Below are 24,495 nucleotides of genomic sequence, written 5' to 3'. Positions count from 1 at the left end.
AGTACGGAACCTACGACTTGCGTAATTTATTACATGTAATTACGGACAACTTGTATAATCGTAACTGATGTGACTAATTAACAAAAAAAGAAAAGAAAAGAAAAGAAAAAAAGATGCAATCAGTTTTGACATGATGGGGATCTATCAGTATGACAACAACAGAAAGATGTCCAGGTCATGTACTAATGCACTAGTCGTCTACAGCCACTTGGTCTTAGTTCTAGACATTTTATTGTGAAACCTGATCAGTCCTTGTGAATGTGAACCAGACAAAGATATTTTTTTTCATTCAAGTCTTTCTGTGGAAACGTTCACAGATGATTAAGATAATGAGGATGTTTCTATTATTTCTTTCTTTCTGCAGATCTTTGCCATCTGGTGGTTGACAATGCCTCTTTTTCGCTTGCCAAGGGCGAAGACTCGTCCCAAGCAGAGGGTTTTCGTGAAAAAGAAATTAATGCCCAGCTCTTGGAGAACAGATGACGATGGCTCTGTCGTTCCTCTGACACGTCTGTGTCTGCTGAGCCTTGCCGAGAACACAAAGAACATATGGACGAAAGACTATGCTGACAACTACATGGATCACTACTCTTTCAGATACATCATGGGGCCTTTCAACTGCCTGCGTGAGTTTATGTCAATTTTTTTTCTTTTTCTATTTGCATCTCCTTTTACTGATATGATGACCGTACACAGGTGGAGTTCCAGACGAAGCCCAGTGACTCTCCATTTTGTCCCTGGTCTGTGTTTGTTTTTGTCCTTCACCCTCACTCCCTCCAGCGGGCGAACTGGTCGAGGAGCTGATATGGCTGTTGTCCACCCAAAAGCAGTTGACTCGGGCCGCCCTTCACCTCCTGCTGGTCCCCCAACTTCGTGGCCTGTCTCTGGAAAAGTGTTCTGGCTTGGTGACCTCCGCACTCTGCTTTCACATCAGTGCACGTTGTGAGGTAAGACGGGCCCGGCCAGTCTTCACATCTCTGTCCTTACAAATGCCGAATGTTATAATTACGGTTTTTGTGGTGTCTTATGAGCCCGAAAGGGATGGTTCCTATTTGGACATGACATAATTATAAAATTCATTCATTCATTCATTCATTCATTCATTCATTTATTCATTCATTCATACACGCCAGGTGAGACACTTCTCATTTTACACACATCTGAATATTGTTCATCTGCAACTGAATGTTTTTAGTTTTGTTGAGTTGTTTTTAAGATGATTAGATTGTAAGTATTATAACGCTTAGTGTGGATATATGAGTAATAACATACTATAATACTAATATAATATTAAATAATATTAATACAGTATATTTCCAATGTAGTGATAATTATTTATAATCATAATTATAACAAAAATGTTTGTATTGTTGGAAAAATTCTAAAATTAGATGAAAGGCATAGTTCACCCAAAATTGAAGTTTCCCGCATTTTCCTACTGACCACTTTGTTGATGGAGGCTCTGATGACGTTTCACAACCCCACTGGAGCTTGAGAGAAAAAGAAAAAAAAAAGCCACCCCTTGACAAAACAACAGGAGCCTGTCGTGGCCATGTCCGCCATTAAAAATAAAAACATCTGGAATATTCAAAAGTACAATTTGACTTGAAACTGTGACGTTTTAAGCCACTCAGTCAGTAACCTGCCTTCACGTTGAGGTCACCCCTCGTGAGAACGGCAAGTAAGACGTGAACGAGCGTGCTGTACTCACACAAGCTAACATGAATTATTCCTATTGTGTCAGTCTTCAGTGTCCATTGCTTTTTAATTTGAGGTGTCTGCTGTTTACTTCGTAATATCTCCTGTTCTCTGTCTCAGGGTCTGTGGAGTCTGGACCTCTCTGGAGCACATCAGCTCCCCTCGAAGGTCCTGTCTCAAACCATCGGCACTCTCCCTAACCTGCGCTCCCTCTGTCTGACCGGCACCCTCTGCGATGGCAGCGTCGTCAGGACGATTGCTCTCTGCTGCCGTTCTCTGCGCCATTTGGACATAACCCGCTGCCACTTTATCCCTCCCTCTGCACTGTTTCATCTGGGACACGTGGCTCCTTCGCCGTCCCCTGACGCTCACTTTAAAGACTCTTCTCCATCTCAGTGTTCTTGCTCTTCGTCTTTGTCTCTGCCTTGTCTTAGGAGCCTCTTTGCTTTGGATATTGGGTTTGGGGAAGAAGAGGGAGAGACAGTGACAGCAGCTGCTTACCTCCTCCTCTCCCTGCCCGTCCTGGAGAAAGTGGCCCTGGATGGCTTTTCCCAGGCTTGCCGTCTCATTCAGCGCAGGCAGTTTGACCAGGCAAATAAGTTTACCGATCGGGAGGGAGTCCCCAGGCTCGCTGACTTGTTTTGGGAGAGGAGGCGCATGCAGGCAAGAGGCAGCGGGAGGGGAGCCAGCGAAGGACCGGTTGCAGATGAGGAAGATGAGGAGACGTCGCTGTGGGAGGGATATGAAGGCGAGTGTGAGGAGGGGTCAAGTGGAGACGAAGGGCCCGGCTGCCCTCGGAAAGAAGAATTGGAGCAAAGCACGAAGAAGGTCGCGTCACAACCAGATGACAAAGGCGTCACACTGTGCTTGAAGGAAGTCAAGAGCTTGTCATGTGATTCTTTGAACAGCTTAGGTCCACTATGTCCAAACCTCTGCTCCATATCTGTGAATATTGGCGATGATGAGGATGACAGAGAGAGAGATCAGGGGTCTCTTTTAGCCGAATGCCTCCAGACCTGGTCTGGGCAGCTCTGCTGTCTCTCTGTACAGTACCTGGGATATATGATCGATGTCTTTCCTGCCGTGGAAGTTGTGGGCTCCTCCTTGCTCTCTCTCACTTTGGAAGGAGTGAAATCTTCCCCCTACACTCCTCTTCTGAGGGTCATTAAGGCCTGCCCCAGACTCAAAGAGCTGCACATCATTGCTGAGCGCCCCCACTTTATGGCCCACCAAGACCAAGAGGATAACGAGCTGGATGATTTACCGCGGCTGCCAAACCTCCGCTCTCTGTCCCTAAAGTAAGAGCACTTCTCAGTCGCACACCTTGTGGGTAAAACACAATACTTTATTATTTGTGATCCTATGAAGACAACATAGCTGCCGCCCTGCACTTGGATTCAACCTTAAAGGGGCCAAATGTGATATTCAGTGTATCAGCCGTCAGGAAAAACTGACATTCTGGTCACATTACACTATCTTAGTTTGCTGAAGTTCCGTCTAGGGGTCAAAGCGCGCAATGCCAGAAGCTGCTGTAGACATGCAGAGAGCCGGTTTGCTCTGGAACTATGCCTTTTTATCAGTAAAAGGGTTTTGCATATTGCACCTTAAAATTCTTTATTTAAACAAGAGATCAAGAGTATTTAACAATCACAACAATAAATGGAGGAGGTGGGATACAGGTAACCAGGTCATATCTGTTTTGGCTTGTAATATATAGTGAGTCTTAACAATTGAAAATGTTGCCATCTGCAGAAAAATTAAATTCTGATGACTATTCATTCATTCACCATCTTTCATTCACTCACATGTGCAGCTTCCTGTGAATTTGTGTGCTTATCTTAACAGTTTGCCTGGATCTTTGTTGTTTTACTTAAAGGATATGACTGGTATCGTAGCACTACTGTACATATGGCATCATGGGTTAGAAAACAGCCAGTCAGTCTAATTAATCAGGCGATTCATTCGTGATTTTACATACAGTGCAACAACTCCCTGTTAAACAACCTCTGATCCTTTCTATGTCTCCTACTTTGTCCGCAGATTCTCCTTCAAGCAGAGCCAGAGGCCTCTGAAGACCTGGTTGTCTCTTAGGCAGGTGATTGAGTGTCTTCTGGCTGGTTCTTTATTACTGGAGAAGCTCTCGCTCTGGTCCCTGCCGTGCGACCTTAATATAATACTAGATCAGTTGCTGTACAGGAGAGCCCGTCTTCCTTCTCTTCCCGGTCCCTTGGACTCAGCCCTCATGCCACTTGCTCAGGCACTATACGTTGAAATTCCATGGACAGATGTGCAGGAGCCAACAGTGAGTCGTCTTATGCAACAGTGCAAAAGACTCCGGTATCTGGATGTCAGTAATTGCTGGGGAATCACTCAGCAGGACCTCTCCAGCTGGAGGACATATAAGAGGGTCACAGTCGTCTGGTGTTAGTTAGATGTGCTGCTGCAAAAGCAGCGGATGCAGGTGAATTAATGGTTTTAAATTATTTAGATATCCACTTTGATGCTGAAATTGCATCTTTGTTTCCAAATATCTCTACACTTGATTAATGGTTTCCATCTGCCCATCCGTCAGTTTTTCATGACCGCTTCTCCTGCACTCGGGGTCATGGTTAAGAATGTTTTAGATAATTCAAACACTTTGTGATGCACTTAAAGATTTTACCATTTCTTATTTTTATTTTTTCTGATATGAATTGCAAATAATATATTCTTTTAAAAGGCAAAAGTAAAATGTTTGGGCTAATTGCAATTTAAAAAAAAATAAACAAATTTTATTTGAATGTTTCAGGGGGTATTATTTATATTTTCAGTGCAAGTCAGGAGTTAACAGTAAAAGTACAAATAACTTAACACTGCTGAAACATGGGGTGATAAACTATCTATCTATCTATCTATCTATCTATCTATCTATCTATCTATCTATCTATCTATCTATCTATCCATCCATCCATCCATCCAGTCCATAACTACATTTTTAACAAGTAATATTTTACAATGTAGAGCATGTAATAACAAATAAATTATTTTTCTTGAATATATAAAATAAGCTAAAATATAATGATTCAATAAAAACACTTATTTATATGTCACCATTATGTAGATAACTGTAAATAGCATCTACATATTATGTTTTTCCTTTCTTACTCTATAAACATTTTTCATTTGTTTATTTCTTTTTAATTGATATAATTTCCTTCTCTTTTGCACTATATTTTATTGCTGTAATAATGCAAATTTCCCCAGTATGGGATTCTATTCTATAACGTTTAAAAATTAACCCACAATTAAAGGAAGCGTGCAATAAATATATATTCTTTAAAAGGCCATGTTTACTCACTGAAAGGGAAGAAAAATGGGCGCTGTGCAGTGGATGCAGAAGTAGACTATACATCACACCACAGACGGTCACTGTGTGCTAGCAACGGAGCCCGCTTCCCTCAGTCCTTCATCCAGACATGGGAGATGTTTCTTTCAAGGGCGCTGGGTGGCAGTATTGCGACATTAAATCTGGTTATAACCTCCAAAAAAGTATGTGAGTAAGACTAGTTGGGGCGGTCTCCGTTCCGCGTTGTTATCCAATCACTACGTGGCCGCGAAATTACGTCACTAACAGGAGACGTGCCACATAGTCGCCCACTAGCCAACCAGCGGTTAGCATCTGGCTTCCCCGTAATGTGAATTTCTCGTCAACGAGGGCTGATTAGGACGCCGTTGTTGGTAATCAAGATATTTTATTGCCAATACATCATTGATAGTGTTAATGTGTCTAAGAATCAATGCGACTCGGTGTTTCTACTTCGCTGACGAGGCGAAGAGTGGCACGGCAGACCCATCAAAACAGTTAGCAGTTGGGCTAGCTCATGTTAGCAACACTGTTTTGGATATTGGGTTACACCGGTCTTGAATATTAGATTGACAACAGTTCGACTGTCTTGAGTTCGGATGAAAAGCGAAATGTTTACAAGATACTAAAAGCCAGTCCAGTTACCTCTCACCTAATCATTATCCACAACTACCTGGACGACTGAGAACCGTCACAGTATAGAACCATAGAAGACACACCGGCGTTCTCAGTCACCTTTAATGTTCTGTACTCCTTCACTTCACAACTAAGCCTGGAACTTCGTTAACATGTGATCTTTTTAATGTACAGTATAGGTTTAGAAGTTGACTGGCGAACGTTAGCGCCATGCTTTAATAATGCTTTTGGTGTTTTTGTCCACTTAAGGTCATGGTTCCTACAGACTGTCACAGGATGGAGCTTAATCTCCCTCCTAGGGCAATACACATTTTTGGCTCACAGTAAATGAAGCTAAAGGAAGACAAACGATCCACATCATGGGAAAGTAAGTGCGCTTCCAATTTCAATTCAACTGTTCAACTGTCCTGTAAACTTCCTCACGTTTGACATATTGAGGAAGACTTGCTGAGACTCTTTACGGTTTGCCCACAGGATCAGCTTTTCGTGCCTTTTCCCTGCCTCGTGGCATTTCAGCCTGCCATCCCAAGTGTTTCCTCGACTCATGCTGCCATCCCCCAGACAGTTGCTCTTCATCAGCCTGCTGATCTGCCTCATAGGTTTATTTTACCTGCTGCTTGTATCGGGGAAGGGACATGTCAACTGGACTAGAAAGGAAAATCACTTCCACAGGTAACGTCAAGGTGTTGAGAATTGCATATATTAATTTGGCACACTGGCACGGTTATCTTAACAATTTTCCACTGACCTGAAGGCACCTGGCAAGGGTGACAGACGTGGAGGCAACAGACACAAGCAACCCCAACCTGAACTATGGCCTGGTGGTGGACTGCGGAAGTAGTGGCTCCAGGGTCTTTGTGTACTGCTGGCCTCGACACAATGGTAACCCCCATGAGTTGCTGAACATCCAGCAAATGAGAGATCAGTATCGCAAACCAGTGGTCATGAAAATTAAACCTGGTAAGGAAAATAGATGGCGTTGTTGAGTGTCATTTATGTAGTAGTATATGCAAATATTTCAATATTTTTTATTTCAATAAATATTTCAATTTTTTTTTTTTTGCTATTTGCAGGAATCTCTGAGTTGGCTAAAACGCCAGAGAAAGCAAGTGACTATATTTATCCACTGCTGAGCTTTGCCGCCCAACATATCCCCAAAAACAAACACCAGGAAACACCTCTGTACATCCTTTGCACAGCTGGAATGAGAATTCTCCCTGAAAAGTAAGTTTGGAGCTGATGTGCCGGAATTTTCACCACAATTCTGTTTACAGCTGCCATAAGCGTTAACTGCAAGTGCAGACTGCAAATGAGAAAGAAAACAAGACATTGATTGTATTTGCCTGATTTCAGTCAACAAGAAGCACTTTTGGAAGATCTGCGTACAGACATTCCAGTCCACTTCAACTTCCTTTTCTCAGATTCCCATGTGGAAGTGATCTCTGGAAAACAGGAAGGTAAACAAAATTAACTGTCAGTCTACCAAATCAAAAGTCACTCTGACCATAAAGTTAAAATAATCAGACATGTTGATGGTCAAGAATTTTGTAAACCTTTACCACTGACTATATACAAAGATGGACGGAGTCATCGTGAGGTCACCCATTGGTTTGCATGGAAGCCTCGTGATTGGATTCATGGCCAGCGCCAAAATTACCCCAGAATTAGACTAAAACAGACATTGGAGCCTTTTTTTTTTTGCAGATTTATTTTACTCACAATTTAGACAACCACAGAATAGTGAACCAGTTTGTAACAGTATGAATTAAACATTTTGTGCTCTTTTCCGTATTGACACCCAAGCATTTGTGGTCTTTTTGTAACCAGCTTTGCCGGTTCCTGTGGCCAAATGATAGAAAGCAGGTTTTTGGTACTTCAGTGTTTACCTCCTTTTAGAAGCTGTAAGCTCTGTCTTTTATTTTATGATTTTTTTTTTATTTTTTATGTTTGTTAATTATCACCACGTTGTCATCTTTGTCGTAGGTGTCTATGCATGGATTGGAATTAACTTTGTCCTTGGAAGATTTGATCATGTGCACAATGGTGAGTGTCCAAGCAATTCTTTAATGTCTGTTTGGCCATTTAAAGCCTATGTAAGTCTGTATTACTTGTCAGTGTGCTCTTTGTAAGGAAAGAAAAGGCTTTTGGGCAGTACTGCATAAATGATACACAGTAAAGACGTCACCAATGCCGTGTGTTTGCACTTCCTGACCCTGTCATCCTTTTCCTCTCAATATTTCCAGACAGGGAGGCTGTAGTGGAGGTGCAAGTCCCTGGCAGTGATCAGCAGGAGGCGCGGTTGAGAAAAAGGACCGCAGGTGTTCTAGACATGGGCGGTGTCTCCACACAGATTGCATACGAAGTGCCCAAAACTGTAAGCTTTGCTTCTCCACAGCAGGTTATTATCCACAATCAATTCTGTTTTCTGTGCTGTCTTTTGTTTTGGTCACTCACCCCTTTCTTTCTCCTTCCAACCTGTGTCATTCCCCCCGGTTAAAGATGTTTGCGCCATTTTTGTCCTGTGGAGATGATCTGCTATGATCTCCCTTCACCACTAGCCAAGGCACTGTAAGCCTGTGGAATGACTGCAAAGCAGGATTTCTTCATGATGACATAAAGGTTTTTCTTTAGTCTAGCACTTACCACAAAGGAAGTTGTTCATTTCAGTAATGAAACCGGTTGTGGCGATGCATTGACAGTGGCAGGTTCTGTATGCACTACACATCCTTTTCACTATGGTTTTTCTGTATTTACACGACATGTTCAATTTGATTTTCTCTGACACTTCAGGCTTTTGGTCTCCAATGGTTAGATAGGCGTCGCATCACTAGACTAAATATTTCTTTAACCTGCTACTTAGGATGCTGCATCAATTGGAAAAAAACATAAATAAATAAACATACGGCATTAGAAAATACATAAATGCATTGATAATAAATATGTTTAACTGAAAGAAAAGGAATTTTAAACCAATCTGTTGTCAGATATAATAATAGTAGTAATTACTGATTTTACTGCCACCTGCACTCAGCTGCACTGCAGCTCTTCCAAAGCACGTCTTTAAACCTCATTCAGCACCAGCATCCTCTGCGTACCCATTCCATTTCTGCAGCACATTTCCTCTGTATTACTGTTGTCCAAGTGATGGTGTTCTCATACTTGGCTTGTGTTTGTCCTCCAAGCACATGTTTTACTAAGTTGCTGTGTTTTATTTGCCTTGGCCAACATAACCAATGGGTATATTATGATGGTGTCATCATTGTTCCCACACTGATTCTTCTTTTTTTTGTTTGTTCCCCCAGGAGGAAGTTGCCAAGAACTTACTGGCCGAGTTCAACCTTGGATGTGACGCACATCGCACTGAGCATGTGTATCGTGTTTATGTGTCCACCTTCCTGGGTTTTGGAGGAAATGCAGCGCGACAAAAATACGAAGAGAGTCTCATCAGAAATGGTGCCACTCGAAACAAGTGAGAGCCGAGCAAAAGCCGCGTCAGGGCCGCTTGATTTAATCCCCCCCTGACATTTTCACCGCGTGTCGCCGATTCTTTCAGACTCCTCAACCTCCACACTGGCGAAACGGCACAGTCTCCTCTGCTGGACCCCTGCTTACCCGCTGACCTGCAGGACGAGATCGGGCCGCCCGCGCAGAGACTCCACCTGAGAGGCACGGGGGACTTTGACCAGTGCCGACAAATCCTCCAACCGTTTCTCAACCGCACCAACGACACGCAGACCTCCCTCAGCGGCATCTACCAGCCCGGCATAGACTACAGCAACAGCCAGTTCTACGGCTTCTCTGAGTTCTACTACTGCACGGAGGACGTGCTCCGCATGGGCGGGGACTACAACGCCTCTAAATACACCCAAGCTGCTAAGGTGAGCGCAGTGTCCCAGGAATGGCACGCACTGTTATTAGGTCACTTATCATCACCATCTTCTCTTAAGAATTCCGCGTCACTGGTACGAAGCTGTTAAAATGTCTCGAACAAATAGCAAATCATCAAACTAGAGCTTTTTTTTTCTTTTTGCTATGTTGGAAAAAAAGACAAATGGTGTTGATGTTTAGCAGGATTCACCTGACATTTGAAATGAAATGCGGCCTCAAGGGGGCAAAAACTAGTGATGGGCGATAACATAGTTTTCAAATTTGATATGGTAATCATTATTTTTGGGGTCGATATTGCGATCTCGATATCAAAAAACACTTTTTTGTTTGTAATTTCTTTTAATAAATAAAAAGTTAAAAATCACATTAATGTAATTATTATAAAAAATGAAAAACAGTTTAAGAAAATGTTTAAAGTGCCATAAAATCTAAATATAAATTATAATTAAGTATAAAGTGCTATATAATTTAAAAGAGGACTTGTAAATAAACATAAATGTCAATTAATAAAAAAAATCAGAAATAAATATAAATGATGAATTAGTATAACTTCAAATGTCAATGCAAAACATAGCAGCACCTTTACCTCTTTTTTTCAACCTCCTGAATAATAACATTGTGTTGTTGTTTGCTGCTGGCTTCTGTGCGACACTCTCGTCGCATAAATCACACCGTACACTGTTATTATCAACCGGGAAAAAAGTAGGACCAAACAGCACTCCGTTCCTTTTTCTTCACTGACGAGTCTGACTCTGCAGCCGCCGCTATTTCTCTGCTGCGTGCGACGTCGTGCACTACATGCTGACTGCCGAGCCGCAGAGGGCTTTGGTACTGTGGTCAAAAATAAACATCGATATTTTCTTAAAATTATTGATGCGATATTTTACTCTGATTAACGATTGATATATCAGTAAACCGCCATCCTCCATGTGCCAGTCCATAAGCCTGGGTAAATAAAGGTTGTGTCAGGAAGAACATACCACTTAAAAACTTAAACTTAAAATGCAAATCACTTCTCTGTAGGGAAAAGCCAGAAGATTTCTTTTGAAATAAATACTTATTTTACTTAACATTTGGAATCGGGATTCAAGGAACACCGTTTTTATATTTTGCAGCGTTGCTGATTTACGCTGAAGTATCCAGTCTTGATTGTTGAATAAAGGCTAATTATACAGATGTAATTGTTTTTATGTTAATGTACACATAGGGTAGTTTCACTACTCTGATTTTACAATTTCAGAGTTACTGTTCAACCCAGTGGAAGACTCTGAGGGAGCGCTTTGACTCGGGCTTATATGCGTCGCATGCCGATCTGCACCGACTTAAGTAAGTCATGCTGTATTTACAAAGCTCTTCCAGAAGTTTACCTCCAGTCGGCCGCTTTCCAGAAAGCGTGTTTTACCATTGGCCCGGTGTTTGTGTTGGCAGATACCAGTGTTTTAAATCGGCCTGGATGTACGAGGTGCTGCACTCGGGCTTCTCTTTCCCAGCCAATTACAAAAACCTCAAGACTGCACTGCTGGTCTACGACAAGGAAGTCCAGTGGACTCTTGGAGCGATTCTGTTCCGAACTCGTTTCCTGCCACTGAGGTAGGAAATAAATCCTCTCTCTCTATTTCCTGGTGAATTTACTCATCAAGTTCAATACTTTTTAGTTCCTTCAAATGCAGCAGCAAGAAGATGTGACTGATCTCAAGCTTTCTTCTCAGCGTGCGTGCGTGCGTTCTCAGGTGTCTGCGTTTCTTTTCCCAGGGACATCCAGCACGAGAGTCTGAAAGGGGTGCACTCGCACTGGCGGCACAGCTTCTCCTTTGTCAACAACCACTACTTATTCCTGGCGTGTTTCTTAATTGTGCTCCTGTCCATCATGTTGTACCTGCTGCGACTCCGCCGCATTCACCGGCGCACCGCCCAGCGCTGCAGTCCCTCCTCGGTGCCGTGGCTGGAGGAGGGCCTCGGCTCGCCCACGCTGCCCATAAACCTCTGAACTCTCCGGAGTGTAAAGTCTAAACAGTTTGTGCAACTCTTTCAAGGCGGTCGTCACTCCGTTTGAGATGGTGGGATGATGTGAACATTTAAGAGCGCGACCTTCTTCAGAAGAAAGGCCAAAAAAGACGATCATTTTTAAGTGGCAGGACAATGGAATGCGACATTCGCTGTTCCTGCACCTAAAGTTATGATATACAGTATGTTAATATTCTCTCAGTTCACCAGGCTCCTCTCCCAATTGTTTATTTCATTTTGTTTGTTTGTTTGTTTTTTGCAGTACAAAAATGCCAGATCTGGCTGTTGGAATCATCGATCAATCTTTAATTTTTGTTTTATTTATTTATTTAAAATTATTTATATTTTTGAATTAATACACCGAAAATAATATCAGCCATTTAACAGTTGCTCGCTCTGCTGTTGGTGCCAGTGTTTGCATCTGGTGGGATTTTTAATGAAATGTTACATTTAAATTTGGAACGAGGTATTTACATAAAAAAAAAAACATCAAATATGATACAAATCTTAAATCCTAACCTAACTCCCCCCCACCCCACCCTTTTTTTTTTTTTTTTTTTTGCTAAACTGTTGCCAAGCACACAAAGTGGTACTGATAGTAGATCTTTCATACCCAGATGAATATCATGTTTGCCTTGATTTATGCCTTTTTTTTTTTTTTTTTAATCTTTTTATCACATTGTGTCTCTTCTCTGTTGTTCTTATTGGTGTTTTTTACACGCACTCACAGTTTCTGAAAAAGCCCAACTTGCAATACAGATCCTTTATTCATAGACAGACAATGTTTCACTTCTCAAATATTGGTTTGTTTGGGATTTGTTGCTGGGTTTTTTTTTATATGTACGTGTATGTATGCTGTATGAATGTTGCTGGTTTCTGTTTTGTTTTGTTTTGGCATGGGTACGTCTCTCTTGAGTTCTTAGCTTCTCCTAAGACAAGTTAGCCTTGATTAGGCTGAACTGGTGCAATATGTGTCCCGTCACTGCTGAGGGAATCTTGTGCGTGCTCTCTCTTCAGGAGCATCAACCTCCCCCGAAGCCCTGCTGAAATTCTTTTACTGCCGCATTTGAGTTAAAGTGGAAGCCTTTGCATGTATTTATGTTGTGCTTCATTTTCAGAAGCTGTTATGTCACTGCTGTGAGGGAGCTGAACGAGGGCCGACGCACGCCCCTGCTGTTTATATGAAAATGGCCTCATGAAATGTCTGCACAGATGAATGTGAGCTGAGCTCTGTCCTAAAATAAAGGTTTTATGTTTTACTTTTCTCGTTGTTCATTTCTCGTGGGGGACAGACTAAACAAATGCTTGGCTGCGTTTCCTTGAAACGAGTCTTTGGTACCAACCTCTGACAAGATGCATTTCTCCTTGTTGAGTCAGAGTAAAGATTTCTGTGAATTTTAAAGACCAAAATAAAAGCATGGATCAGTTGTAGCAATCTGCATAAAGTGGCTAATAGGAAAATACAGTTGGAGACAGTCTGATGTCGCATTGTTTTGCACCGGCACGACTGAGGTTTACCGCGTTCTCGACCACCTTGTTTATCGTTTTCATTTGCAGCTGTGGCCAAGATAAAGCGTTATGTTAATGAGAAAAGGACAATGCGGATATGGGTTCTAAACTTTCACCTTTCCCGAAGCCTATTAATATCCCTTTCGTGGGGCTGTGCAATGGAATTAGATAATAAATACTGATTGTTCCTGGTCTCCAGCTGTCGGTAACCCAACACCTGATGTCGTCTGTGTGAGACTTTTAATATTTGATGTCTCTGCATGTGGGACAGTAGAACCTGCTATAGGCTCCATTTCTCACATATTTACTTTTGACAATAAAAGTTTTGACTATTTCAAAACAAGTTATTACACAGATTTTTGTATTACTACATCATAATCAAGAGTAAGTATGTTCAGACATGTACATGTTTTTATTGCCAGACCATTCAAGTGCAGGATCCAATTGAACTGACACTATAAAGGTTAAAAGGTGATGGCTCAACTTCCTTTTATTTTAACTGTTCAAAAGTACAAGTACCTTTTCCCTTACACTATATCTTTACACTACAATTGCTGAAAACAAAAGCAGTTGGTGCATTTTAAAAGGTCGCTTGACTCTGAGGTGGAGCCATGGCTTTTTTCCTTCATTGCTGAGTCACTGGCATGACACATTGTTTTGCAGACACACCTACTGCGTCCATGTGCATTGAGTGGAGCTTTTTGTTTCGGACAATGGCAACTAATGCAGAATTACTAATTAATCCAGTCTAACTTGCTGATAATACCTGCTTTAAACTGCATATTTTGGGCTTTTCAACGGATTTGGAGCATTGATTCGTTGTTTAACCTCAACTAGCAAATTTCTCCAATTACACAAATACCTTGAAACCCTCTGTGGTGTTAGTTACAGTAGAAATTTTTCCAAAGGTTTGTCTTTGAAAAAAAGGTGTGAAATCTTGAACGGAGGAGTTGTTGAATCACGGCTAAATTGAAATTTTACAAGCAATTTACACCGAATATGGCCGATGGAAAGAGAGATTGCAGTTTAGTCTGTATTTTCCAAATTGGAAAAAAGAAGTAGGGTAATTTGACAGAATGAATTCTTAAGAGTTTATTGAGAGAATACAAGGTTCCAAACTTAACTTGGATTACTTCATGCTGAAAACCTGGTCTGCAGGAAGAGACTGAGGAATGAGGAAAAATAAAGGACTTAAAGTTTTGATGACTGTTTTCTAATTTTATCCTAGCAAACATTCATTCATCTTCTATGAAGGTGCTCAGATTAAAGCCTCCATACACCACTGGATGTTTGATTTCACTCTTCCTTAACATGATGGAACATGGCACGCAAATCCCTACACATGCTTATAGGTGAAAGGGTCTAAGGGTGTGGTTGTTGCATAAGCACCCTTTCATCGATAAACATTGCATTTCTTTTTCACGACTGTCCATTTCCGAGCTATTTTCTCTCTTTTTGTTAGAGTGAGTGAATTTTATTTTGTGTTTAAATTATTTTCAATAGCTGTAGCCTTAACCTGACCCCCAAGTAAAACCACAGTAAGAGTTGATTGTTTAACAGCAGATCAAAGTTACAATAGTTTTTACTTAAGACAAAAAAAAGTGCTACTCGCCAATGACAGATTTGATATGTGTAAAGCAAACAAATGTATATTAAAATGTGTTGATTCTATTCGAATAGTTGCTACTCCTGATGACTTTCCCACCCGTGGGTCCGTCACCTTACTCGCTGAGGAAAAGCCAGGCCTTGGACATTCATTCTTCAAAGGCTGATTGCTCGATAAAAAGGGACCCAACCTCCTTATCGATTTCTAACAGAGTGGGCAAACCCATTCAAAAACAAACAAACAAACAAACAAACAAACAAACAAAAAAAATCGTCATACGGGAAGACGTCCGCCACACTGAAGCGTCACGCTCAACCAAGTCCGCCACAGAAACTTGTGATTGGCTCCTCAGACGGCGAGCCAACCCTGTTGTCGAGCCTGCCCAACGCAATTGGTCGAGCTCCGGGGTGGAAGCCACGCCTCTTAGCTTTCAACGTCATGCGAGCGCTGGAACTCCACGGAGTCGCGATGGTGTTGTGGTTATCCACGCCGCCGACGCCTCTGCGAGTGTCACCTCGTCTCGGCGGACTGACCGGGGGAGCTCGCCACGCATGGAGTTGAGCTCGGAGCGGGCGGTGGCAACGCTGGAGATGTCGCAGAGCACGGGCAAAGGGGACGAGGCTGTGAAGGCGGACGGGGACTACGAGAGTCTGCCGCCTCATGTCTCAGTGGTGACCCACATGACAGCCGGAGCCGTGGCTGGCATACTGGAGCACACGGTGATGTACCCCGTGGACTCTGTCAAGGTAACGCACAAGCGACACCGGAGCCGCCGACCGTTCACCAGGTTGACCCCCTCCGACATCCCCGCAGCGCTCACAATAGCGACGGCAGCACACACATACACACACATTGCTAACGCACTGCTATCGGCTGCTAACGACCGTTAGCTGTAGATTGTGTTGAAGCTGCCCAGTTAGCCTGTGGCTTAGCTCATTGAAACACGGCTGGCTGCCAGTCGGTGACACGAGTACTGGGCAAACGAGAAGCAGTTTCGCGTAAACGAAACGACATTTCAACAGAAAGGAAATAATAACAAAGGGGCACATTTTTTTTTTCCTCTCTCGCTTGCCTTGGCAGAGACTCGACATCTGTTAGCTTGTGTCTCAGCAGAATGTTCAAGTTTGTTAACAACCAGCCTATTGACAGCCAAAGCCAATACCAGTTGAGCCAGGGCGCATTTTGAGTTGGTTAAAGTTCAAAGTAATTCGCGGTGACTTGATACACTTGTCTCGGTTGGTCGGGACACCTTATTCTGTCTCTCTGTTTCTCTTTCACACACACAAGTTTGCTTCTCCACACATTCAACTGGAGCTCTTTTATCCGAACCTGTTCCCGAGACTCGGGTAGGATAAATGAAGGTCAAATATGTGACTTTCTTGTCTCAAAAAAGAAGTTCAAACAGCACTTTACCATTGTGGTTAAACGATTGGTCCTCACTATTGAAGCCACCCATAACCAAAAGGCAGCTCCTTAACACTTTTTTTGGCCAATTATTCAAAGATTAATTTTTATTTTAAATTTTAATTCTGAACAAAGGTGGCTGCATGGGATTTAATCATCACATTTGCATTGTTTGCGCATTTGCCTAAAAGATCAGTGGGTGTGTTTGCTGGATTAGTTTGAACTTCTCAAATGGGTGGTAAAGAGGAAAGCAAACTGCAGTTTAGTTTAACAAATAGTGTCCTGCTGGAAAAATGGCTTGTTTCTGAGTTACGTGTACCATTACTATTTTTATACATTCTTCTACTGTGTGCTTCCTCAATCCTTTTGGGAAATGAAATGTTGAAGCTACTTCCCTGAAAACTTTGTAAAGAGACTTTTTACTCCAACCATGTATTTTCAAAATATCTTAATTTCCCTGTTTTATCTAAGTCACTGGAAATAGTCATTGGGACGTGTTTCGTTAATAATCTGTGGGAACAGAGGGAAAATTAACTCTAAAACAGAAAGAAAAAAAAAACAACAACCTATGATCCAGTCAATATTCGTTTTGGCCATTGGTTTGACTGACAATCATTTGAAATACAGTGCACTGCAGAAAAATCTAAGTTTAACAAAAAGGCTGAAATATGTGCACTGTTTTAATCTTCTGTTATCCAGAGGATTCCACTTAAGCCAGGGATCTGTTTCAGGATCTGTTTGTTGAAACACACATTGATATGATATTCTGAGTCTGCTTGCTTCTGATCCGGTACCTTGTACGTAATGAAATGGCTTCTGATAAAGGACAAATTGCAGCTCACCCATAATAGTTTATGGGTTACACATAAATTATCAACAACATGAAGGCAAATCATGATGACATTTGCAATACTACACTCAGAGACTGAGCAGACGGAAGGACGAGTTGCTCCTCTTGACTGCTGTCTGGCAGGGACTGAGACCAAAATCCCATTTTGTTATTAAAACATTTTTTTTAGTTATTATTTGTTGTGTTTATTGTTTGCAATAAAATGCAACGGTGTTGGTTTGTTTGTGAACTTTGCCCCCCTCCAATCCCAGCTCCTGGGCTCAGCCATTGTGCTCTAACAATGTGGTGTTGTTTTGATGGTTTGTCATGCCACTCCACTCTGGTGATAATCTCGTATGGCACAGGCAACTTAAGCAACATGCTGCACCGTGCTCTGAACATTGGAGGACATTACATAAGGCCTCAATTTGCAAGAGACTGTCATCATTTCCTCTTGAGACATTTGAAGACCATTCAACGGTGCAGTTGGCATGTGCATACCTGAAAGTGTGAATGGTGTCGATTCTGTTTCGTTGTTTTGTTTTGACCGTAATTTCGAATCGACAATGCAAACGACTCGTGAGGTAACGCTTTCTATCCAGCTTGGTGTTGCCGCAGAGGGAGATAGCGCTCCAGCTTGGGGAGTAGTCCGCGTTGAAAGGTGTGTGCAAGGAGGGGAACCTTATCAGCGTGGCACACATTTGAAATCAGCCTATCGCAGCGCAGGGTGTGGGGTGTGTGACTGCTCTCTGGGAGTGTCGAGTACGCCCACGCTCGTCAAACACAGAATCCATGTGTGCAAATTAGATGAATGTGAGCGTTTGTACGATATAGGGATGCAAATTATCGATTAATTCATTAATCGTTAGTTGATGGACCCTTTGATCGATTAACGATTAATTGATTAGTGGCGATTTTTCCTGAGAACCTAAATTTCACAATGAAAAATGTGTGAAGAACACATTATTTAACCCTTAAATAATGTTGAGGGGCCAATGTGACCCATTTCACATTAGAGAACAGTAAAAACACCCTAAAGATTTATCCTCTGACTTTAAGTTGACTTCTAATGGGTCACATTTCAACTTTTTCTTTAAAAAAAAAAGCTGTTTAAAAGTAACTTGTTCTAGGTATATTATGACCATTACTGTATCTACAGGTGAATTGCTCTTTCCCGCCACTACACTGTTATAATGATATCAACTGCCCCTGGAAAAAATGTTTAATTAATTGCGACTAATTTAATTTAATCGATTAAATTCTTAATCAACAATTAATCGATTAATTAACATCCCTAGCGCGGTGTATTAAATGTTGATGACGATCACATGATCAAGCATATTGAGTTTAGTCTGTCATTTCATCCACTTCCACCTTTTTTTGAAATCCCCATGTTGCTGTATTGCATTGATAAACTTTATTTTAGTGGTCATTAGACCTGACGCTAACGTTTGGATACAAGATAAACTTGCACTTGTCCTTGCGCCTCATTTGTCTCATCGCTGCTCGTCATAAATGGGAAAATTTCACATCTTTCGCATCTTTTTTTTTTTCTAAATTGATCCATTTTCTGGTTTCTTGATATTTTTTTTTTGTTTTGTTGTGACTTTCAGAATTATACTTGTGAATGCGGTCCTTGAGTCTACTGCGACTGAAGTTTATCTTTCATCGTCACACACTGAAAGAAAATGCTCAATAAAGCCTTGTGCTTAAATTCAATCCAAGTGTTGGTTACACTGTACCTACAGCGTATTACCTCTGATCATAAACTCATAAACTCGCTCGTATCATAAACTGACAATTTTGTCATTTTGTCGATCGCCTTGCGCTGCCTTGATCCCTCCATGTGAATTAAGGAGCACGAGTTCAATCGCACCAAATAAAATTGTCAAAAAGATTTCAGAGCTCCCGAAACCGAATCGAACGGAAATGTAAGTGATATTTTATTGTTGCGTTGGAGGAAGGAAGCATGCAGGGGAAGATAGACTTATCTTCTGCACCAGCTCCACATCTCATCGCAAATAAAAACACGCTTTGTGATGTCCAGATAACTTGGCATGGTGGAGTAAAACAAAGAGCTGCCACAGCCTTGGCAGAGACGCGCGTCACTCAGTCACAGCCCCGGCCGCTGCCAAGTACCCTCGCTGTCAGAACAATGTGACGCCGCAACAGGGAACAGTATACCAATATACATCAGATCATCAGGTGCTCGCGTGTTGCAGCCAACCGCAGTGAAAACACAGCATTTGGCTTTATGTTTGTTTTTGTTTTTTTTCCCCCTTCCAGACTCGGATGCAGAGCCTGCAGCCGGAGCCGAACGCTCAGTACAAGGGCGTGTACGAGGCCCTGAAGAGGATCATCCAGACAGAAGGGGTCTTCAGGCCGCTGAGGGGCCTCAACATCACCATGATGGGGGCCGGACCCGCCCACGCGCTCTACTTCGCCTGCTATGAGCGCGTCAAGCGCTCCCTGAGTGACATCATCCGCAGCGGAGGCAACAGCAACTTGGCCAATGGTACGAGCCTCCGCGTCCCGGGAGCCACGAATCAGCAGACGGTCACGCTGACTGCTCTGCACGCTGGGCCGCAGCAGTCCGGCCTCGGGGGTTTGTCGCTGGGATGCTTTATTTTAAAGCCATATCCTGTTTACAGTGGCCAGAATAAAGCCATATCGAAAAACACGCTCTCACATCTCAATACAAATGAGGATTTTCATGGCATGTAAACACTTGGAATGGACTAGTTATTTATCCAGACTTATTAAAACACATTTTTCCCCCACGTTTTTTCCCCCCTAACTTTAATGCCATTTGTCCCTGACGAAAGACAGTCACAAAACGTGAGGGCTATTTGAGTTTAGAGTGAAACTGATGGGAAATAAGAGTAGCGGTAAGTAAGACATTAATGCTACAGTGATCTGATACCACTGCAAACTTGCAATAATGCCCTCTGCCTTCTCGCTGGAAAGATCGTGAAGCAACCCTGCCAGGAGCTCAATTCCAAAGGGTTTTTACTCCTTCAATGTACTCCTAGTTGCTTAAGATAACGCCGAGACCTTTTTCCATCGAGGTCTATTTACCCAGGGCAGTTATGCAGCATCACTACACGGTTACGAGCCGCTGCATGCACTCAGGAGGATATGAGGCTTGCCGTATGCCTGCGAGTGCCCCATCCAGTCTTCACATGGTTTTATTTCTGCTTCCAACAGGTGTGGCAGGTAGCGTGGCAACTGTCCTCCATGATGCAATCATGAACCCGGCTGAAGGTAAAAATTCTTTCCCCTCTAGGATCGAAGTGATAGGATTTCTTTTTCCTTTTCTTTTCCTTTTTTGATTTCTTTTATTTTTTTTGTCAACAAGGCTTTAGATATTGGTGACTTCTGGCTACATTGTTTAAATAAAGAAACCGACTGATTAGCCGCAGCTGTTTATTTAGATAAATCGAACATAAGCAATGCTTTACCGTACTTGACTTAATAGTGTGCCACAAGCCAATCCTGCATGCAAATTGATGGTGAAAGTTCTTATGCAGATGGTAGCACCTTATCTGATAAGACAGAGCAGCAGCTGCACAACCGTCCCAACTGAAAGCTGATGCGTTGTCACTAGTAATGAGCCGTATGCCCATTATTGTCTTTGAGATTGTTGGTTGTATAGTTTACATCTTATTTTTCAGACTTGGCGCTCGGTCACAGATGATGACTGTTCTTGATCTGAACCTTTGCAGGAAAAGAGGGTTTAGTCCCTTCTGCAAGACCGTCCTTATTAGATAATGTGTTGCGATCTGATAGTTCTTAAAAAGTAAATAAAAAAAAAAAGGGGTCGAAATTTCAGAGTTTAATTTTTGTGTTGTGTGTTGTAGAAATAAAATCAAATCATATTTTATCATATACACTATCGGTCAAATGTTTGGACACACCCTTACAAATGAATGTCTTTTCTTTCCTTCTTAAGACTATTGACATTGCAGTTCCTCACTGAAGGCATCAACACTACATATGGACACACATGGAGTTATGGAGGAAACAATAAAAGTGTAAAATAACTTATAGCCACCTTTCATAAAAAGCACATTTCAAGTTATTCAATGTGTTATTTATTTGCTGCATGAGTACATATATATTTCCCACATATTTGATCTCTTCACTGTCTATCTGCAGTGTAGAAAGTTGTAAAGATGAAAAAAAAATTCAATGATAAGGTGTGTCCAAACTTTTGACTCTGAGTGCATATATTATATTTGATTTTTTTATTGCATGAAAATACAAGGTTACAAGATAATGTGTCTGTTGCATGGGAGAGTGCTCCTGTGTCTGCTCCTCCTCTCCTCCTTTCACATCAAACCAAAAAGTTTTTATTCAGTTAGTCAGTTTTCCGTCTTTTAAGTCCGGCAATGTGTTGCTGTGATGACCCAGGTCTGTGTTCAGCACCAGGAAGCTGAGCCACTTCCCTGTAATTAAAAGGATCACTTTGGACTTGATTCCCCCTGTTGGAGCACTGGTCTGAAATGACCTGACACCCTACCTATGCTATATTTGACTTTTGAACGCGCTACGCCTCGCTAATGCTAACGCCAATGCTAATCCTGTCTTCCCCTGTGCGCAGTCATCAAGCAGCGGATGCAGATGTACAACTCGCCCTACCGCGGCCTCTGGGACTGCGTTCAGACGGTGACGCGCACCGAGGGCGTGGGGGCCTTCTACCGGAGCTACAGCACGCAGCTGACCATGAACATCCCCTTCCAGGCCGTGCACTTCATCACCTACGAGCTGATGCAGGAGCAGCTCAACCCCGGGCGCCGCTACCACCCGGGCAGCCACATCGTGTCAGGCGCAGTGGCCGGCGCCGTGTCGGCCGCCATCACCACGCCGCTGGACGTGTGCAAGACCTTGCTCAACACGCAGGAGAATGTGGCGCTCAGCTCCATGAACATCAGCGGCCACCTGTCGGGGATGGCCAACGCCTTCAGGACAGTGTACCGGCTCGGAGGCACCGGGGCCTTCTTCAAGGGCGTGCAGGCACGCATCATATACCAGATGCCCTCCACCGCCATCGCCTGGTCGGTGTACGAGTTCTTCAAGTACTTCCTCACGCAGCGGGAGGCGGAGGCCGGGCGCGGACGGAGGTAATAGGAGGAGGAGGAAGAGGAGGAGGAGGAAGAGTAGGAGGAGGAGCAGCGTCGCCTGAGCCACCACCAGGGGGCCTTTTCCAAGTGTCTCCAAGTCACGACATTTCCGTATGCAAACGAGGAGCGTGTTCTTCAAAGGACCTTGACACGCTGTGCAACCCCCCTCCCCCCACACACCCACACACACCTTCAATCCACACACACACGCACACACAGACAGCACTCCGGACTCCTATATTAGTTTTCTAAGGACGTTTCTAGTGGTCGGTGTGGGACGTCGTTATTTATTATGCTAGCTTGGCAGGGCCTGTCTTTGAAATGGACGCGCTAGAGACGCTGCGCTGCGCTGTTTGTTTGTTTGTTTCTGTCTTTGTGTATTTATGAGAAAAAACGAAATCTCCCCTCCCACCCGTGGCGGCACATTCCTCCGCGTCACTTCCGGGCCGAACGGACCACTGGCGCTTCATCAAGTGCCTCGTGAATATTAGATGCTGCTTCCCTCCTCCGGCTTTTTGTTGCCCGCTGGTTTTAAACAAGAGACCATCTCCTGTTCGCTGTGTCCTTCTTGCTTTCCTTTCTAATTTTTAAGATTAATCGTCAGGTGTTGGCGGCTCTTTGTTACAGGTCACATGTGTCACATGTCACTCCTCCACCCATGAACTTGCTTTTTTTATAGACCCTTTTCTGCTCCGGTCCATTGCAACAATTATATTGTGGTTGTTTTTTTGTTTGTTTTTTTGCTAAATGTGCAAATCATGAGAATTAACCCCCATAAGATGCTCTTACACTCCTCCACCACAGTTATGGACCTCGGGGGCGGGGGGTGGATTATGGAACCCCCCCCGATCCCCCCACTCTCCACAGCAGACGTAGGCAGCTCGGCATCACGTGTTCTCGTACGTGAACTTGTACTCGGAGGAGGCCCCTCATCGCACCGTTCCAAAGAAAGATTCCAGACAAAGCTGTTACTTGATATCTTTTTGTACGAAGTTCTAAGTTACACGTTGGTGATGTTCAGCATCTCGCTTGAAGCGATCGTTGGCTTGTGTCATCCCGGCCTGGAGGTGTGTGTGTGTGTGTGTGTGTGTGTGCGTGTGTGTGTGTGTGTGTGTGTGTGTGTGTGTGTGTGTGTGTGTGTGTGTGTGTGTGTGTGTGTGTGTGTGTGTCAGGCTGCTCAACACGCTCCTTTGGTTACTCAACTGTCACTTGCCCTGTTTGTAGTCTCACGTTTCCTGTGCACTCACCGCTTTTCCCAGACTTTTCGCTATTTTCCGCTCCACAGTCGAGACATTCCGCGAAATATTGATTTAATCCCGTCTGCAGCTGAAATTTGTTTGTTTTTAATTATGCGCCTCTCTCTCTCTCTCTCTCTCTCTCTCTCTCTCTCTCTCTCTCCCTCTCTCTCTCCCCCCCTCCCTTTGTCTCTCGCTCTCTTTCTGAGGTTCACAGAGTTTGTGAGTCTCCAGCGGGGGCTCGCAAACCTTCAGTGACCCCATTCACACTGCTTGGACTCTCATGTAATTACGTAAAAATACCAAAGACAAGCATTGTGTTCTATGCATCGCTTCTAATCTCTAAATATCATAAACAACCATTTAATGCCTATTAATCCCCATTTACACCGTCTCACCCCCACAACTTCCACTCACTCTGTCATCTGAACTCTGTAGTTTCTAACGTTCGGACCGGTTCGGAAGGTTTGCGTCTTGTTTTGTTTTTGTTTTGTTTTGTTTTTTACGCTTGAAGCTTGTTGTCTTCACATTGTGAATGCAAATGTTGTATGCCGCTGTGATCTAATGCAAAATTATCTATTTTTTATGAGAATCAGTTGATTGACGAAAGTCAAACGAAGCCATCAGTATTTTGATTTATTGCTTTTTTTTTTCTTTCTATTTTTTTTTAAAGAGTAGAACACTGCCTGCACTCCTGCGTCCTTCCTCTGACGCGTCACCGCATGACTTCATAATGAAGCTTCACTCACAGACAGAAAGTGGCGTTTCCAGTAGACACCGTCAGTAGGAGTTGTTATCGTGCGGAAGGGGTAGGGGGAGGGGGGGGGGGGGTTGACGTAAATATATATTGTGTATATAAATATATATAAATATATTTTTTAATGCTATGCTACGCACAAATGATTCAGGTGCCATCTCCAAAGTACGGAATATGGTCGGAGGCTTGGAGGTCATGGCCGATATGAAATGATTGTGATGTTGCTGCTACAGTATGTAACACTGGAGCTGAAATAAACATGAGAGTGAGAAGCACTGTGTCCTTGTCGTGATTGTCAGTCCTGTGTCTTGACTCCTCGTGGAGCTTTGTCTTCACTTTTTAGTATTTTTGTATGTTATAGCAATGTTTAATTCTGTCCATAGTCTTTGTGCCATTTCGTATTGTCCCCCCCCCCCTCCCCCTTTTGCTGTGTTAAATATTTTATCATTAATAAGCTACCATC

At 42.9% G+C, this 24,495-nt stretch overlaps 3 protein-coding genes and 1 long non-coding RNA gene across 7 annotated transcripts; 3 read left to right on the top strand and 1 right to left on the bottom strand.

Moving 5' to 3' along the window:
* The first annotated feature begins 343 nt into the window (after positions 1-343).
* Positions 344-4,126, top strand: LOC142897028 (uncharacterized). Its single transcript, XM_076039034.1, has 4 exons — positions 344-626; positions 781-947; positions 1,819-2,996; positions 3,739-4,126. Exons 1-4 carry the CDS (start codon positions 389-391, stop codon positions 4,124-4,126), a joined length of 1,971 nt encoding a protein of 656 aa, XP_075895149.1. The 5' UTR covers positions 344-388.
* LOC142897031 (uncharacterized) lies at positions 3,023-14,984 on the bottom strand. The gene is made up of 3 exons (XR_012928414.1): positions 14,804-14,984; positions 7,021-7,119; positions 3,023-6,576 (listed from the first exon to the last, which is right to left on the bottom strand). It is a non-coding gene; the product is annotated as an uncharacterized LOC142897031 (long non-coding RNA).
* Positions 5,927-12,828, top strand: entpd4 (ectonucleoside triphosphate diphosphohydrolase 4). 2 transcript variants are annotated; one of them, XM_076039036.1, is made up of 12 exons: positions 5,927-6,044; positions 6,152-6,349; positions 6,432-6,637; positions 6,751-6,901; positions 7,031-7,134; positions 7,661-7,720; positions 7,921-8,051; positions 8,980-9,146; positions 9,231-9,555; positions 10,806-10,891; positions 10,994-11,155; positions 11,318-12,828. In XM_076039036.1, exons 1-12 carry the CDS (start codon positions 6,037-6,039, stop codon positions 11,550-11,552), a joined length of 1,833 nt encoding a protein of 610 aa, XP_075895151.1. In that variant the 5' UTR covers positions 5,927-6,036; the 3' UTR covers positions 11,553-12,828. The 2 variants fall into 2 exon arrangements, with proteins under 2 accessions (XP_075895151.1, XP_075895150.1); XM_076039035.1 differs by having other exon boundaries at positions 7,921-8,075.
* Positions 14,985-15,112: 128 nt separating the features above from the next.
* Positions 15,113-24,304, top strand: slc25a37 (solute carrier family 25 member 37). Of its 3 annotated transcripts, none has more exons than XR_012928413.1 (5): positions 15,113-15,430; positions 19,204-19,432; positions 20,125-20,181; positions 21,521-22,151; positions 23,949-24,304. XR_012928413.1 is itself a non-coding variant. In XM_076039038.1 (4 exons), the coding sequence occupies exons 1-4, from the start codon at positions 15,236-15,238 to the stop codon at positions 22,042-22,044; spliced, it is 1,005 nt and encodes a 334-aa protein (XP_075895153.1). In that variant the 5' UTR covers positions 15,113-15,235; the 3' UTR covers positions 22,045-24,304. The 3 variants fall into 3 exon arrangements, 1 of the variants encoding a protein (XP_075895153.1); XR_012928412.1 differs by having other exon boundaries at positions 21,521-23,560; XM_076039038.1 differs by having other exon boundaries at positions 21,521-24,304.
* Positions 24,305-24,495: the final 191 nt, after the last annotated feature.

The sequence above is a fragment of the Nelusetta ayraudi genome, unplaced genomic scaffold, assembly GCF_046127955.1.
Source record: "Nelusetta ayraudi isolate G7.1 ecotype Tasmania unplaced genomic scaffold, CSIRO-AGI_Nayr_v1 ptg000058l, whole genome shotgun sequence".
Lineage (NCBI taxonomy): Eukaryota > Metazoa > Chordata > Actinopteri > Tetraodontiformes > Monacanthidae > Nelusetta > Nelusetta ayraudi.
The sequence above is the reverse complement of the archived record's forward strand: the minus strand, read 5'-3'. Positions and strand labels throughout refer to the sequence as shown.

What these genes read in the sequence shown, in the direction of transcription:
- LOC142897028 (XM_076039034.1), top strand. Translation starts at nt 389, where the DNA reads ATGCCTCTTTTTCGCTTGCCAAGGGCGAAGACTCGTCCCAAGCAGAGG. An exon ending in GGGGCCTTTCAACTGCCTGC is followed by an intron (nt 627 to 780) that starts GTGAGTTTATGT and finishes CACTCCCTCCAG; the next exon opens with CGGGCGAACTGGTCGAGGAG. An exon ending in ACATCAGTGCACGTTGTGAG is followed by an intron (nt 948 to 1,818) that starts GTAAGACGGGCC and finishes TCTCTGTCTCAG; the next exon opens with GGTCTGTGGAGTCTGGACCT.
- entpd4 (XM_076039035.1), top strand. An exon ending in ATGAGAATTCTCCCTGAAAA is followed by an intron (nt 6,902 to 7,030) that starts GTAAGTTTGGAG and finishes GCCTGATTTCAG; the next exon opens with TCAACAAGAAGCACTTTTGG. An exon ending in ATTTGATCATGTGCACAATG is followed by an intron (nt 7,721 to 7,920) that starts GTGAGTGTCCAA and finishes CAATATTTCCAG; the next exon opens with ACAGGGAGGCTGTAGTGGAG.
- slc25a37 (XM_076039038.1), top strand. Translation starts at nt 15,236, where the DNA reads ATGGAGTTGAGCTCGGAGCGGGCGGTGGCAACGCTGGAGATGTCGCAG. An exon ending in ACCCCGTGGACTCTGTCAAG is followed by an intron (nt 15,431 to 19,203) that starts GTAACGCACAAG and finishes TCCCCCTTCCAG; the next exon opens with ACTCGGATGCAGAGCCTGCA. An exon ending in AATCATGAACCCGGCTGAAG is followed by an intron (nt 20,182 to 21,520) that starts GTAAAAATTCTT and finishes CCCTGTGCGCAG; the next exon opens with TCATCAAGCAGCGGATGCAG.